General features: G+C 44.4%; 1 protein-coding gene across 9 annotated transcripts in view; it reads left to right on the top strand.

Moving 5' to 3' along the window:
• The window catches only part of HDAC7 (histone deacetylase 7), a 322,964-nt gene that overhangs the window by 272,293 nt on the left and 33,436 nt on the right, over positions 1-17,235 (top strand). For 8 of the 9 annotated variants that reach the window (XR_005777731.1, XM_040425874.1, XM_040425872.1 and 5 more), the window contains 10 exons: positions 53-170; positions 2,404-2,522; positions 4,719-4,841; positions 5,782-5,891; positions 6,231-6,354; positions 7,531-7,727; positions 8,634-8,831; positions 9,389-9,605; positions 9,708-9,841; positions 10,520-10,640. Coding sequence is in view for 8 of the 9 variants with exons in the window: in XM_040425874.1 (XP_040281808.1) it covers positions 53-170; positions 2,404-2,522; positions 4,719-4,841; positions 5,782-5,891; positions 6,231-6,354; positions 7,531-7,727; positions 8,634-8,831; positions 9,389-9,605; positions 9,708-9,841; positions 10,520-10,640 (1,461 nt within the window). In the remaining variant the exon portion in view is untranslated. The remainder of the gene's footprint in view (positions 1-52; positions 171-2,403; positions 2,523-4,718; positions 4,842-5,781; positions 5,892-6,230; positions 6,355-7,530; positions 7,728-8,633; positions 8,832-9,388; positions 9,606-9,707; positions 9,842-10,519; positions 10,641-17,235) is intronic. The other variant, XM_040425871.1, reaches the window with a different exon arrangement.

Raw genomic sequence — 17,235 nt, 5'->3', positions numbered from 1 at the left:
CATAATTCTCTTTTATTTGCTTTATTTCTTATATTTACGACTTTGGTTCTAGGTGCCAATGCCAGCCCAGCAGTGAAACAGAAATTGTCAGAGATGATCCGAAACAAGCAGCAAGTAGCTCCAGACCGCAATATTGCCACCAATCCCAGCAGCTCCGCCATTTCTTACAGGTGACTGTAAATCCTGGTTTGTCTTATTGCATGAGGTAACCATAGAGAAGAAGGGACGAGATGAATTCTGGAGAACAAATACATTAGTGTTACATTCTTGCATAAACCTAATTCATTAAAGGAGTTAACCCACAAATGTAAAACTGTTTTTTACTCACTTACTCTGAGAAGTTCCTTTTAAAGGGGTTGTCTCATCATGGACAATGGGGGCATATCGCTAGGATATGCCCCCATTGTCTTATAGGTGGGGGTACCACCCCTGGGACCCACACCTATATCGAGAACGGAGCCCACAAGGTGGTGGTTGGAGGACTCTGGTCCGGCCACCACCAAGCCGGCTTCCCATATAAGTGAATGGGAGCGTACCGCGCATGCGTGGCCCCCGTTCCCATTCATTTCTATGGGGCCGACGGAACTCAGCTATTTTCGCCGGCCTCACAGAAAATGAGTGGAGGGCAGCTGCGCATGCGCAGTGTGCCCTCCTTCACTTGCGGGGCCCCGTTCTCGATAAAGGTGCTGGGACCCGCACCTATAAGACAATGAGGGCATATCCTAGCGATATGCCCCCATTGTCCATGATGAGACATCCTCTTTAATGTGGGTGGGCAGCAGCTCATCAACCCTCTGTTTTTCAGGATGCATTGGAATAAACTATTGTTAACCCCTTCCTCCCCTGCCAACAAAATAGTCCTTTACATGTAGCCCCAGAGACACATATGGTATAAAATGTCCCCAAACTTCCTTCTCCGCTATCTAGACAGGTATAGCTATATAGTTAAATCAATTTAGAAGTGGCAATGAATAAATGAATGAAAGGGGCCTGAAACTCTGAAGCTCTGGGTCTAAGGGCCTGACGTTATTGAGCATGTTAGTCCACCTCTGAAGGATAGACAGCAGAGGACACTAGCAGAGAGGAATATGTAATGTACATAAAAAAAACATTATTACAATAATATTATTGCATGTATATTGGAATAATACTTTATTTGAAATGTTAGATTCATCGCATAGTAATTTTTGTTGGATACCTCCTTTAAGTGTTCCTCTGAGGTGGCCGCCTTTTTGAAGGAGAAGTTTGATTTCTTCTAAGAGATGATGGTGCTTAAGGATTAATCTGTGTAGTCAAATGAAGGAACTTTAAAGAGTAATTAAACTTTTGAATACATTTTTGTGAACATGTCCCTAATAACAGTTTATTAACATTTTTGTATTTTTAATACACTTTTTCCTCCTTAAAGCGCACGTTTCGCTGTAGTGTTAAATTCTACTTCTCTGTACACCGTTGACAGCTCAGCGGTGTACGGAGTACGAAGTACACATTTTATCAATGGGGCCGCGGCACAGTCAGTACGGGCAGGAGCTCACATTGCTGCTCCTGCCCGTGCCCCCAGAGGATTACGAACCCTGTACCCATGTACTATGCCAGGATTAGTGGAGCGGGCTCCTGCTTCTGCCTGCTTCACTAAGCTAAGAGTTCTGCTTGTCAGGCACAGGCAGGAGCCCGCTCCGCTCAGCTAATCCTGGCATAGTACATGGTACAGGGTACCCATGTGCTATGCCAGTATTTAGTAAACCTTCAGGAGCATAGGCAAGACCAGCAATATGTGCTCCTGCCCGTACTCACTGCGCTGCAGCCCCATTCATAAAGTCAGCGGTGTACAGAGAAGTAGATTTTAAGCGAAACGTGCGCTCTAGGGAGGGAAAAGTGTATTAAAAATACAAAAAACATTAATAAACTATATTAAAAAAACTGTTATTAGGGACAGGTTCACAAAAATGTATACACAAGTTTAGTTACTCTTTAAGGCAATTATACTGTATTCCTGAGCTTTGGTAATGTCACCAAAACACTCAAAAATACCCTAAAGCATAAGATAAACGACATCAATAGAATATCTCCCCAGTCTTGTGATGGATAACCCCGGCACTCCAGCTGCGGTAAAACTACAACTCCCAAGATGCACACTTGCTTGCCTGTTCTCAGAGCTCCATAGAAAGGAATGGAGCATGCTGGGAGTTGTAGTTTCACCACAGCTGGAGCGGAGGAGGTCTGACGCACTGTATAACAAGTTCGTTTGTCAAGGCTAGCCCTCTGTTGGTGTGTCCACCTCAGATCAGCTTATTGGATTTTAGTATAACCATCACTAGACATAAAACTAATGTAGGTTAAAGAATATGATGACTGATATTTCATCATTTATAAACGTTCTTTCTTTCTTTTTTATTCTTTTAGAGCATCTGAGATAAGTGAAAAGAGTAACCATGTTTCCACCATCCCCAATAACTTCATTCCTCAGGCTGCACCCAGCACTTGCAATACATCTGAACATGGTCTTCCTCTCAGGAGAACAGGTATTTTCTCAAGAAAAATGACAGGACACCATTTAGCCTGGCTTTGACGCATTTCTTAGACAATTCATGTGCAGCTTATTATGTGCATCGTTCAGAATTATCTCAAAGGAACACATTGTGCAAAACGAATGTTATACATAGTGCAGGGTTAGAGGGACTGCTGCAGTGTTTTGGGTGGTCTTTGAAGCCCTTTGTCATGGATGCACTATGGTCCCTAGAAAGATAACCAAATTAGGTTTACTCAGTTTAGAAAAAATGCAGCTGCTGGAAGATCTAACAACTATATATAAGGCCTCATGCACACGTGTTTGGGGCCTCATTTGGTCTACATTTTTGATTGCACATGGATCTATCTATCTTCTATGGGTCTGCAAAAAAAAAACAGCACACAGATGTCATCCGTGTGTTGTTCACATCAGAACAGCCGGGCCTCAAATTATAGAACCTGCCCTTTTTACGGTGGGTCCCATTAAAATTGCGGGATGCACACAGACCGCATGCGTATTTTGCGGATCCTCAATCCTCAGATATGGTAGTGTGCAGGAGACGTAAAAGTCAGTACAGAGATCTTTCCAATAATCTATTCATACCCAGAACTATAACCATGATAAGGGGACATCCTCTACGTCTAGAGGAAGGGAGGTTTCTCCATCAACGTAGAAGGGATTCTTTACTGTAAGAGCAGTGAGACTAAGGAGATGATGATGATGAATTCACTGAGTTCAAGAAGGGCCTTGATGAATTTCTGGAGTGTAAAAATATTACAGGTTATAGTTACTAGATTCCTGGAGAAGGGACCTTGATCCAGGGAGTTGTTCTGATTGGAGTCGGGAAGGAGTTTTCCCCTAAGATAAGGAAGATTGACTTCAGCCTCATTGGGGTTCTTGCCTTCCTCTCGATCCACCTTGCAGGATAACAGGCTCAACATGATCTGTGTATATCTTTTTCAGCCTCACAAACTATGTTAGGCTACTTTCACACTCGCGTTTGGTGCGGATCCGTCATGGATCTTCACAGACGGATCCGTTCAGATAATACAACCGTCTGCATCCGTTCAGAACTGATCCGTCTGTTTTATCTTTAACATAGCCAAGACGGATTCATCTTGCACACCATTGAAAGTCAATGGAGGACGGATCTTTTTCTATTGTGCCAGATTGTGTCAGTGAAAACGGATCCATCCCCATTGACTTACATTGTGTGCCAGGACGTTTGGCTCAGTTTCGTCAGACGGACACCAAAACGCTGCAAGCAGCGTTTTGGTGCCCACCTCCAAAGCGGAACGGAGACTGATCGGAGGCAAACTGATGCATTCTGAGCGGATCCTTTTCCATTCAGAATGCATTAGGGCAAAACTGATCCGTTCTGGACCGCTTGTGAGAGCCCTGAACGGATCTTACAAACGGAAAGCCAAAACGCCAGTGTGAAAGTAGCTTTACTATGTACTATACCGCACACTCTGATCCTGCATCAGCATAGCACACTATATGTGCTCACAGGGTGCTGGTCACGATCATCGGTCTGCTAGCATTATTCACATGTGATGGGCAGTCAGGCTCTTTAAACTTAAATGACTATAAACGACTGACTAGATATGATATAAGGTCTTGAATAGCTTATAGTAGGAAGTGTACAGGCCAGCTGTCCTTTAGAAATCTGCAATAAAATGTGTTGTCTTTGTACTCCAGTGACAGAGCAATACAAGCAGCTGGGCATACTGGTTATCATGTCAAATGGGTTTCTCTCCAGAGAAAAGCTAATCACTTGTTCTCTGCACTTTGGACCCATTTGCATTTTGTTCACTGATAATGAGCGCACATTAATAACCCAGAAACATGCGTCTTAGTCACATAATGTTACTTTAGATGGCCTTCAGAATTTGGGATGCCACTACCTTAGCCATAGTACAGGGTTGCCCTTTACATGACTTGCATTATAGTTTTATTAGTGGTTTCCAACTGGCTTGGGATCCCGGTACTACATTGAATTAGTATGTGGGTTGGTAGGGATCAGCCCTTGCAGACAGTTTCTATTACCTGCCAGGATATTATCCTGTTAGTGGCAGCTATATGTAATGCACATATGTGTGCTCACGTGATCTGTTCTGGTGTGGTCTAAACAACTAGAAATACTGGATCCAGAACTTGGCAAGGTTGCATGTGAGCTGTTAACATATAGAACTTAATTTCCCCACAGCCTCTGAGCCAAACTTGAAGTGGCCTGTCAGACCCAAGAAGTCTGGGGAGAGGAGGAAGAACCCACTCATGCGCAAGGAAAGCGCTCCACCAGCAGTTAGAAGAAGACCCCCAGAGACACAGGGTGGGTGAATGATGCGTGAGGGGTTGTAATCAGAAGTAGGGGAATGTCCTTTTGTTCCTCACTAGGTTAGCTTAAGACATCTTTTACAACATCCCATTAATAAACTAGGCTATCCAGTTATCTAAACACTGTACTTCTCTGCAATGTCTCTGGGCAGAGACAGAAGCTGTCTTTCTGGTTTCTTTGGCTGTTTGTGTCTGAGCTCCTGCTCACTCCTCCCTTCTCCCCTCTCCATAGACTTGTATTAGCATGTGTAATGTGATCCCTCTGTGAGCTTCTCCCATAGCGAGATAAATTTAAAGAATATTTCAAAGACATGAGCAATTAGCAAGGTGGGAGGGGGGAACAACAGAAAATATTAGACATTTCTCTCTGAAAAGCCATATTACAGAGTTTCTTGCGATTGCTTGTACTATTCATTTTTGCAAGCTTGTGTAAAAGGTTAGCGTCCATTTAAGTCTGTTCTCTCTGCCCTGCAAAAATGAGTGGCAATTCCTGGAAACCGAAAGAGGTACTGGCTTGGCTATAATCATAAGTTAGGTTTCAAGGCATGTTTTAAAAGGTCAAACATTGATTCATAGGATAGCTACCTTCCAACTGGTGGCACTACATTGGTGGCATTGCATGGCCTGTAAGACTTCCTACACCTACTAGATCAGGGATCAGCAACCTTCGGCACTCCAGCTGCTGGGAAACTACAAACATGCTCGGCTGCTCTTCTAATTCCCATAAAAGTGAATGAAGCATTCTGGGAGTAGTAGTTTCTGAACAGCTGGAGCGCCAGAGGTTGCTGATCCCTGTACTAGATGCTCTCCACAAGGAGAAGTAGTACTTTCCAGTTATATCTCCAATGGACATGTGTAGGACCTACGATACAGTCATTGACTACAGTCTTTATATCTTTCTGGTATCTTGATTTTTTCCCCCTATTTCTTTGCAGATTCATCCCCCAGTAGTAGCAGCACTCCCGTCTCTGGCTGCAGCTCTCCGAATGATAGTCTGACAGCTGAAAATGGAAGCCATTCCTCACTACCCGGAGCTGGTTCGGAGGTAACAGCCTTCTAGTGTCCCCTAGACCATAAAGTTACAAGTCAGTTTCCTTCACTTGACACCAGTGTGTGTAACCCTTTCTGAAAGATCTAATCCTATGATATCTGTTCACTTCTGAAATGCTATAGATAGTTACAATATTCAGAATCGTCAAACTTTAGCTTAATAGGATAATTTTCCTGCTCATAATAATGTCTTGCTAGAAGTCGCATTCGTCCGCATAACAAATAGTCGTATCTATATAGCTACCAGTCTTTGTATGAGCTCCTGGACAGGTATTAGGATATTAGTAGTTACTGTGTGTTGATGGGAAACCCTTTTGCCTCCTGTTTTATTCAGGGTCTGATTCCCAGAGTTATGTATGTGCCTGGTATTGATGATGGTACAAATTCCCTGGCTGCAGCTCGTATTCAGCCCCTCATCATCCTGGAGCCCTCTGGTGCACACACTCCTTTGGTTGCAGGTACTGTATGCACTTTCCTTTTAGAACAGAAGGGTCTCATGTTTGTGCCTCCTCAACACTCTTTCCATGACCCTTACCTTAGGCCAATATGACCCTTACCTTAGGCCAATTCCCTGTCCGCTTTTTTGGTAATGGTGAAGTTCATCTGAAGAAGGGAGTCCTGTTAAGGTCCTCACTAACCAATGGTAATGGGTATGGTACCAACCAGGGTTGGACCCCCTCTCTCCAAGGGCCATAGCAACTACATGGTCTGCCACCTTGGCATATAAGCTCTTGATAGGTGACATTTCATCATGAGAAACCCTCTTTTAAATGAAGGCCAAGTGGAACAAGAACTATTGTATGACAGATGGATGGGGTTGTGTCAGTGGCCAGTACTGTCTGGAGGTGATCCACAGAGACACCAATAGTTCTGGCAGCAGGGTGGCTCAGTGGTTAGCACTGGTGCCTTGCAGCCCTGGGGTCCTAGGTTCAAATCCGACCAAAGACAACATCTGCATGGAGTTTGTATGTTCTTCCCGTGTTTGCGTGGGTTTCCCCTAATACAATTTATTATATTGCTTCATATAGTCCAATGTACTACTTCATTTATACAGCCGTTATAGTAATAGTTCTACTTTTCATGACGTGTTATGTAACATACATAGGAGCAATGATCTGGTTATTATATGACATTTGGTATAACATATGTTATTTTATGCAAATTTATGTATAATCTCACTACAAACTAAATGAGGGACTAATGACCCCCATACGCATTAAAATATTGTCGGCTGAACCCATCGTTTTCAGTGGGACCAGCTGACAATCTGAGTTTTCCCTAGACAGATGTCAGGGGACAGAAGGATTGGGCATGTTAAAGGGGTTGTGGTAGTGACAAGTTATCCTCTAGCCACATGATAGGGGATAACTATTAAATCAGTGAGGGTCCTGTCATTGGGACCCTGCTTACCTGACCTAAGGGTAATGAAAACATGATTCTGCTTAAATGACAAACTCCACGACTAAGTTAGCGTGTGCAGTTCTGAAATCCTCATGTCTCAGTCACTCCATCGCCTATGCTAGAAGCTATTATTGGAAGCAAACTGCCCACCCTGCCACCTTGTGGTAAGTGTGAGTATGACCATTATTTGTTAATAAATATCCCTGTATTTATTTATTTTTTTTCCATAATAGTACAAGGCCTGGGGTCTGTACCATTGCAGTTCACCCACTCTCTTATCAGCGCTGACCATTTGTCTGCTTCGGGACACAGAACTTTAAGTCGCACACGTTCTGAGCCACTTCCTCAAAATCCCAAGACACTCCAGCAGCAGCTACTTTTCCAGCAGCAATACGCAGCATTACCCAATTATGCAAAATGGGTGAACAAGGTGAGGATTGGAAAAATGTTAGCAGTTTGCACGTGGAAAGTTCAACTTGCATGAAATATGTTGAGTCTTTGAATTCACCAAAAGTGCCTCTTCATAACTTCGGTGGATCTACCGCCAGCTATTCGGGTTATTAAAGAGGACCTTTCACTAGAATAAAAAATGTAAACTAAGCATACAGACATGTAGAGCGGCGCCCAGGGATCTCCCTGCACTTACTATTATCCCTGGGCGCCGCTCCGTTCTCCCGGTATAGGCTCCGGTATCTTCATATGTTCGGCTCCACTGGGAGGAGCCTGCCGGCATCTCCTTCTCCCAGGCTGGAGTGCTGGCCAATCGCAGCGCTCAGCTCATAGCCTGAGAGTTTTTTTTTTCTCTCAGGCTATGAGCTGAGCGCTGCGATTGGCCAGCGCTACAGCCTGGAAGAAGGAGACGCCGGCAGGCTCCACCCAGTGGAGCCGAACATATGAAGATACCGGAGCCTATACCGGGAGAACGGAGCGGCGCCCGGGGATAACAGTAAGTGCAGGGGGATCCCTGGGCGCCGCTCTCCATGTCTGTATGCTTAGTTTACATTTTTTATTCTAGTGAAAGGTCCTCTTTAAGACTGGCGCCTAAAACGCCGGTCTTAATAAATGCCCACAAAGATCTTCGTGCAGGGTGCTGATTGAAATACCTGCTGACAGACACCACAGCCTACTGGCAAGCGATGACGGCCTGTGCACTAGGGCACTGGTGAAGGTGGCAAAAGAGAAGCCAAGTGTGATCAGAACTTGTACCTTTAGAGCAGACTCCTGTCTTTTGTTATAACTGATATGTCCATTGTAGCAGAGGTAATGTTGTGTCCATCGAGTAGCATATATAGTTGGTATGTTTAATTTGGATCTGCATCATTGTCTTCTCACTCAGCGCCCTCAGAAAACAAGTGAAAAACCAAGATTAAGCCAGATCCCGTCAGAAGAGATGGACGATAGCGTTTCTGTAAATGAGAGGCCTACAGAAATGGGAGGAAACCCTTCTCGAGTCCGAACAGAGTCTTTGCGAGGTGCTTCACCAGAGGTACACAGAGGCAGCCAGCCAGTGGTCCCACAGCACTTCCTTCCCCAGGTAAGAATTGCATGCAAATTACTAGCGACATGCCCAAGAAGGAAGCTATGGATGATAGACTGGTTTCATTGAACCCCAGTGGGCAGTTAGTTATAGTCTTGACAGATGTTTTGCCTGGGCTAAGCCATTGCTTCCCCCATACACATGCATGCTCAGCTCAGCCTGGTCAAGTATGCATGTGTGCTCAATAGGAAGAGGGGAGTAAGCCGCTGCCAAACACGTCTATCATCTCTCTTAAAAACAAAAGGAATAGGCATGTTAAAATTAAACATACCCAACCTCTTTTTTTCCTGACATCTGCTGTCAGGATAGACTCGGAACACCCTGATCCACGTTAGGTGGGCAGCCGTTCCTGCTGAAATCAGGCACCTATATTATAAGACATTAAATATAGTGACCTTTACATTCACTTAATCAGTGAGTCATTCTTTAAATTGAATATAATGATGTGGTTGTAGCTTGAAGTCTCTCCTGGTGTCATGGCAGTATGGCATGTTCTCGGTTGCCCTCCTGCTTCCTGTTTGGTAATTCACAAATGCTTCTTATGTTTCTCTCAGAACTATGTCTGGGAGGCGGCCCACCATCGCACCCCCCAGCATGTGAAAAGAGCTCCCTTGGATACCCTGATGATTCCACTAGTGTCAGGAGCACATCGTCCTCTCTCTCGAGCAAAGTCTTCTCCGGCTTCAGCTTCTCTCCCCACTCAAGACCCTTCTTCGAAAACCATGACTCTTTCCGTGGCAGAACAAACTGACAAACCCCGCTTCACCACAGGTAAAGGCTGATGTACTTGATGAGAGCCCTACACAGTAATCGTAAAAAGGGAATGGATAAAAAAAACGCAGCACTAAAAAACGTGTCCTCTTCCCGCCATAGGAATCGTATATGACTCTGTGATGTTAAAGCATCAGTGCACCTGTGGAGACAACAGCAACCACCCAGAGCATGCTGGAAGAATCCAGAGCATCTGGTCACGCTTACAGGAGAGAGGGTTGAGGAACCATTGTGAAGTAAGAGTCCAGCAAAAAAAAGTATACATTAAATGGATATGATGGAACCCTATGGTGATGGACAACACTGTACAGCATCTGTTTAATGTATATGTCATGTGTATGCGCTAAATGTGCGACAGAAACCTGATGTGGACATGGCTTCAACCATAGAGGCTCTATTCACATCTGCATAAAAGTAACCTAGTTTATATGCCAATTTTCCTCACTTTAGGGGGAAATAAATTCCTTCCCAACTCCAATCAGAATAACTCCCTGGATCAACGACCCCTCTCTAGTAGCTATAGCCTGTAATATTATTACACTCCAGAAACACATCCAGGCCCCTCTTGAACTCTTTCAGTGAACTCCCCATCACCACCTCCTCAGGCAGAGAGTTCCATAGTCTCACTGCTCTAATGCTTCATAGGACAGTCCCCAGTGGCGCCCGTTGGACCCCACTAACTTATAGTCGTATCTCTTGGGGTTCCTTCATTGTTCCTCTTGTGGTGATGGCAAATTATCTGTGTATGTTGCTCTATTCTTGGCGTCTTATCTAACAGAACTTCCTATGATGTCTCCACTGCAGATGTGAACACAGCCTAACTCACCCTGACATAAATCACTTCTATTCACATATCATATTTTTCTTCCAGTCACTACAGGCTCCTGCTAAAATGCTTACTTTTTTCTCGGCAGTGTATTCGTGGTAGGAAAGCGTCCTTGGAAGAGCTGCAGTCTGTACATACGGAGACGCACGTTCTTCTCTACGGCACCAATCCTCACAATAGGCTGAAACTGGACAATCGGAAACTCGCAGGTACACCGTGCCTTCCCTCATTACTACACAAAAGCAAGGAAATCAATAATGAGAATACAGTTTCACTTTATAAACTCCTGATATATGAACCCACATAAAAATCCATGGATCTGTTTGCCCTTCTGTATCCAACTATGATCACAGCGTGTGATAGGAGGTTCATTGCTAGTATGGGCATAACGCCCAGACTGATGTCCTGATAGTCAGTGTCCATCTTCCAGGGGTGGGGTTGTCTTGTCTAGGATAGCACAGTCACTACTTCTTACAGGTTACTTTTGTTATACTGTGTCTTCTTTGACCTGATAAGTGACGTATTTGAACTGATGTAATGGTAATAAAGCTGCAAGCTTGTACCACAACTGGCCCCAACCCTTTAGGTGGCCATAGTATATCAAGTGATATGGGAAAGCATTAGCAGGTGGTATAGAATAATTGTGAAAGCAGATGTAGTTGTTTATTTATATACGTTCTATATAGCATGTTATTGATGGGTAGATGGATACATGTTAGGCTACTTTCACACTTGCGTTAGGAGCGGATCCGTCTGGTATCTGCACAGACGGATCCGCTCCTATAATGCAAACGCTTGCATCCGTTCAGAACGGATCCGTTTGCATAACCATGAAACGGATCCGTTTTGACTTTACATTGAAAGTCAATGGGGGACGGATCCGTTTGAAAATTGAGCCATACTGTGTCATCTTCAAACGGATCCGTCCCCATTGACTTCCATTATAAGTCTGGACGGATCCGTTCGCCTCCGCACAGCCAGGCGGGCACCCGAACGCTGCAAGCAGCGTTCAGGTGTCCGCTCACTGAGCGGAGCGGAGGCTGAGCGCTGGCAGGCGGATGCATTCTCAGTGGATCCGCCTCCATTGAGAATGCATCAGGGCTGGACGGCTGCGTTCGGGACCGCTCGTGAGCCCCTTCAAACGGAGCTCACGAGCAGACACCTGAACGCAGGTGTGAAAGTAGCCTTAGGTATCATACCTATGACACCGGCTGACCATGTGCGCTTGGCAGCTGAAGCCATCTGTGTTGGTCCCATGTTCATATGTGCCCGCACTGCTGAAGAAAATGATGTTTTAATTTATGCAAATGAGACTCTAGGAGCAATGGGGGCGTTGCTATTACACTTAGAGGCTCTGCTCTCTCTGCAACTGCCGCGCCCTCTGCACTTTGATTGACAGGACCAGGCAGTGTAAACGTCATTCTACCTGGCCCCGTCAATCAAAGTGCAGAGGGCGCGGCAGTTGCAGAGAGAGGGCAGAGCCTCTAGGTGCAATGGTAACGCCCTCGTGGCTCCTAGAGGCTCATTTGCATTTATGTCCTGTATTGAATAACGTATGGACTGCTTCTGAGGGCATTGACCATATGTTTGTGACTCTTTTTGCAAATCCTTCTGTTGTCACCAGGCCTTATTTTTAAAGGGGTTCTCTGGGCTTTATATATTGATGACTAATCCTCAGGATAGGTCATCAATATCAGATCGGCTGGGGTCCCACACCCGGCACCCCCGCCGATCAGCTGTATGACAGGAAGGCGCGCGCAGTGTGCACGTGCCGTCTTCCCTCTTGCTGCTGCTTTGCCATAGACATAGCAGTAGTGAGCAAGAAGAGCGATGGGAGACGGCACGTGCACACTGGTCTGATCCAATGAATAGAACATATAATAGTAAATACTTGACAGTAGCTGTTCATTGAAAATATAGAATTTTTTCATTGTGTACATTTGATAGGTATGATTATTATTATTATTCTGCATGTGCAACAATAGGAAATACCATGCATAGTGGAGTTGTACAGCAGATCTGGAGATACCATTGCTCATGCACGTGTAGAGGAATTCGGGGCAGTGGCGTCTGCTATTTTGGTAGAGTGCTGGAACAAAACAGGAAGGTAACACAGTGCCTCTCGGCGAGCGCTGTGTTCATCTGTAAAGTAACAGCATGGACATCCATTCCCGTGGCACCGTAGTATAAATACCCCGGCTTCATAATGTGGCGCTGAGTGTTTTCCACATAATTCAGAAAGCTTGCGATTAACTAAAAGGAAAACCCACTTAAAAATAAATGCACTGGCTCGCTGGACGAAAACAAGGCTTTCTATTAATACTGCATAACAGCCGCCCCATAAACCGATATCCCGCCGAGAAGCAAAACACGAGTCAGAGATTCCAGACATGGAGGAAAGCAAACAGCGGTGTGCCGTCCACAGGATGTACTCCCTGTCCTGCAGACCCAGCAGTGCCACCACACGGAAAACATTCCGTCACCGACTCCCCCAGGACATAACGCGGGGTAGGGGGATTTCATCTAAACTTAGGAGTGGTTGGAAATGCCAGTGTGAACTGTCATCTTGTTTACAGCACATTAGTCATACTGCGGATGAGGCAGTACATATGGTAAGCCAGCTCCAGAGAATACAGAGTATATGGCAGTATAAGGCCTCTTGCACACAAACGTTGTGCATCCATTCCATGCATTGGGGACCACAATTTGCAGTCCCCAATGCACGGGCAACATCCGTGCGGCGGCTGGGACGGATCGAGACCCAGTCATCTTGAATAGGTTCGTGATCCGTCCGCACCGCAAAAAAAATAGAACAGGTTCTATTTTTTTGCGGTGCGGAGGCACGGACAGAAACACCACGGAAGCACTCCTTAGTGCTTCCGTGGGGTTCCGATCCGTGCTTCCATTCCGCATCTCCGTGATTGCGGACCCATTCACGGATGCGGAGTGCACACGGGCTGGTGCCCGTGTATTGCGGACCCGCCGTATGCGGGCCGCAATATGGCCACGGGCACACAACGTTGTGTGCAAGAGACCTAAGGCTAAGAAGTGCAGAAAAATAAAACGGACCCTGCACATGTGATCGCTGTCCTCCAAATACTTGTGGAAAACGATTATTCCCGACCCCCCGCCATGGACATGTGCACTGGGTTCTGAGCATGCATGTCTATTTCTGTGGGTCCAGCTACATATGTGGCCTATCTTCCTTGGAGACAAGGGATGGGACGTGGTGAAATCCAACACGACCAAGATCACTATTTGGCCGAACTCTTAGTCTTAGATTCATACTTAGGATACACTCTAAGATTTGCTTCAGTTTAGCACTAACATTACTCTGTTCTATACAATGGGGATACACAGGCAGCACGGTAAATACATGAAAGGGATACAGGTAAAATAATATATCAGGGAATTGCACAACGTAACCCTGATCAGTCCGAACGGTGTTCATTCAAGCAGGAAAGGACAATACTGTTTAGAATGAACACGGTTTGGGGGCTGTGTGACTTCTGATTGGGCTACGGTCACCATGTTGGTCTTGTTTGGCAGCAGTAGCCACAATACATGAGTCCCAATGGGGGCTGCAATACCTGCACCTTTCACTCCCGACATGATTTCTAAAGGCTTTATCTCTGGATGTAGAGGAGCTAATGCTGCAGTCCTTGTTTAGACCCTGTACCTATGTGCTGAGCTGGCACAGGCAGGAGTCTGCTCTGCTCAGCTAAACCCTGGCATAGCACATCAGTACATGCTAGGCCTGGAGTTAGCCAAGCTGAGGGGGCACAGGCAGGAGCAGCGATGTGTGCCTCTGCCCATCCAGCATCCGCTGCGGTCCCTATATCACCAGGACAGTGGATGTCAGCGATGTACCAGTATACGGATTCTAAAGCGCGATAGGATGGCTTCCTATTTCTTTAGTAAAACAGTAAAACACATTAATAATGTATACTACAAAAGTTATTTTGGGGTCTTTAAAACATTTTTAACGAAGTTGCCTGAAAGTTTAGTTATTCTTTAAAGAAGGCACTTTATTTTGATCAAGATAAAAACTTTCCTAATAAAGGAAAAATGTATAATGGAGAAAGTGTGCACAAAAAGGTCTTTTTGGAGTCACACATGGGGTAGGGATGGTGTTTAGCTCTCATGCTCCCCGCTGTCTCTGGCAGCAGCAATGATGTTTCTATATACTTCACTTGACCGCTGCAGCCGATCACCGGCCTCAGCAGTCATGTGGCGTACACTGAAGAGGGCAGTGATTGGCTGCAGCAGTATATACAGGCACCTCATTGCTGCAGCCAGAGTGACAGTGCCGAAAGTGATGTGGAATAAAATAGGTAAGTAGACAATCTTTTATTATTTTATCACAATTGCTGGCAGGGAAATGTTTTTTTAATAAGTCGGACTACTCCTTTAATACTAATAAATTTTTTGGATGTGCCCTTCTTTAGAGCCCCCTTCTTGTCTGCTTTTGCTCTTGTATATTTTTGTTTTATAGGGGTAAGTGGAATAGTTTACTACTTAGGGCATCATTGAGGAAAGGAGCCCAACTTATGGATAGAAAAGACCAGTACCCAATAGACTGAACTTTCCTACTGGAGCCCATTGGAGCTGGCATTGACTTCAGTGTATGACCTTGCTACAGACTTGAGATGAGGTTGGAGGCGATAGCTTTTGTTCTTTTTCTGGTGTTTGAAAAACTTGTTATTCCTGTCAGAACCATTATCTGTTTATTCTTTTTATTTATTAGGAGTATTTAACTATAAAAGTTATAAAGTTTTTTTGTGTAGGAGTTCAGAAGTAGACCATGATTTGTAATATTGACATTGCCCTAGTGTGCAGCATCTTCATTGATGTTCTCAGTGCTCTGCTGCCCCCCTGTGATTATTTGAAGAATTGCCACCAGACATTATTCAGCCAATTCTTTTAACCTTAACAACAAAAATATCCAACAAAATTTACTAAATATCTCATGGATGGTATTTCTCTGTAGACGGCCCATCCATTTAGCATCTTTAAAAACAAAATGACCATTTTGCATCCATATGAATGTTCTAATGGAGTATATCTGGATTCCATGTGTCAGTTTTTTTTTTTTTTACATCCATTTGTCATTCCTTTCTCTCATTTGGATTTCCTGTTTTTTTTATTTGTTTTAGCGTCCCTTAGCAATGCATACATGACAAACAGTTACGGATGACATGTGCTGTCATCAATAGACATCCTTAGGCTTTAATAGGCGAGTCTGGACCACAATGGGGCACGCAGGGAGCTTCTCAAAACGGACACATGGTCCGTTACCAAAAAATGACTAGCCCTATTGACTTGAATGGGTCCGTGCGTTGTCTGTTGTTAAAACAGATGGTATAAGGATGGAAAATACATTTGTGAGAATACACGTGGTTTGGGATTGCTTTAGAAGAGAACGATGCTGTTTTACACATGGCTATACAGTACATGTTACTGCAATGCAAGATATAATGACATTTTATTAAAAAGTATCTCCTACACTATATATACAGTCTGTGGGTGTTATATAAATATATATAGAGAGAGAGAGTAAATCTATATAATAATATCTGATCTAATTGAGCGCACACAGCCAGCTAAACAGGCAATTTATATTTTGTTAATTCTATATTTTTATCATTTATAATAACAGACCTTATTTTGTCCTTTTTCTGTGGCCATCCAACAATAATGAATATCTGGTGATTTTGGAACAGGTCCAATGAGTCTGGATTAAATATTACTGGATATAGATGGATATAGAAATTAACACAAAGAAATAAACGTATCTGCGGCGTCCTGAACAGTAGGACACTGTGTATATGCTCAATTTATCATAAATAAAATAGGCATTTTGCAAATTGTCTTCTGATGCAACTCGAATTTTCGCAATCTGTAGTGCCCGAGTTTTTTTTTATGCAATATTTTTTTTAAGTCAGCAAATACACAGCAAAGGTACATTAACATTTGCAATAATAACAAATAAGTGCATTTAGCTGTTTTCCGTTCAGATGATGTATTAGGGCTCATGCACTATGTTTGTGGTCTGCAAATTGCGGATACGCAAAACACGGATACCTGCCTGTGCATTCCGCATTTTGCTGAACTGAACGTCCTGCCCCTAATAGAACGGTCCTATCCTTTCTCCATAATAGCACATGTTCTATTTTTTGGGTGGAATGGCCATGCTGACATACAGACACGGAATGCACACAGAGTCATTTTACATTTATTTATTTTTTTGCCGCCCCATTGAAGAGAAAGGTTCCGCATACAGGCCACAAAAGAAAAAAGGAACGGACACGGAAAAAAATACGTTTGTGTGCATGAGCCCTTACAGTGATTGTCCCAAGATGGATGATAAGTGTCTGATCAGGAGCGGGGTCTGATCTCTGGGATCCCACCAATCACATGTGGATTCCCATATGAATGGTGCAGTAGTCAAGTATGCACACTGCCAGAGATAGCGAGCGCTGTACTCGGAGAAGAATGGAGGGGGCATTGTGCTTGTGCAACCAACTAATCCTTTTATGTGGAGGACACTGGACTCCCTGCACCTGATTGGTGAGAGTCCCAGCTGTCAGACCCCCACCGATCAGACACATCCCCTATGCTGTGAATATGGGATAAGCTTGGGGCAACCCCTTTAACTTTTTTTTTCACTTAGACCAGGGGTAGGCAACCTCCAGCATTCCAGCTGTTGTGAAACTACAACTCCCAGCATGCATACTTGCTCTGTTCTTCTCAGACCCTCCATAGAAATGAATGGAGCATGCTGGGAATTGTAGCTTCACAACA

Source organism: Bufo bufo, chromosome 3 (assembly GCF_905171765.1).
Source record: "Bufo bufo chromosome 3, aBufBuf1.1, whole genome shotgun sequence".
In the NCBI taxonomy this organism is placed as follows: domain Eukaryota; kingdom Metazoa; phylum Chordata; class Amphibia; order Anura; family Bufonidae; genus Bufo; species Bufo bufo.
This window is presented reverse-complemented; position numbering and strand designations above follow the sequence as displayed.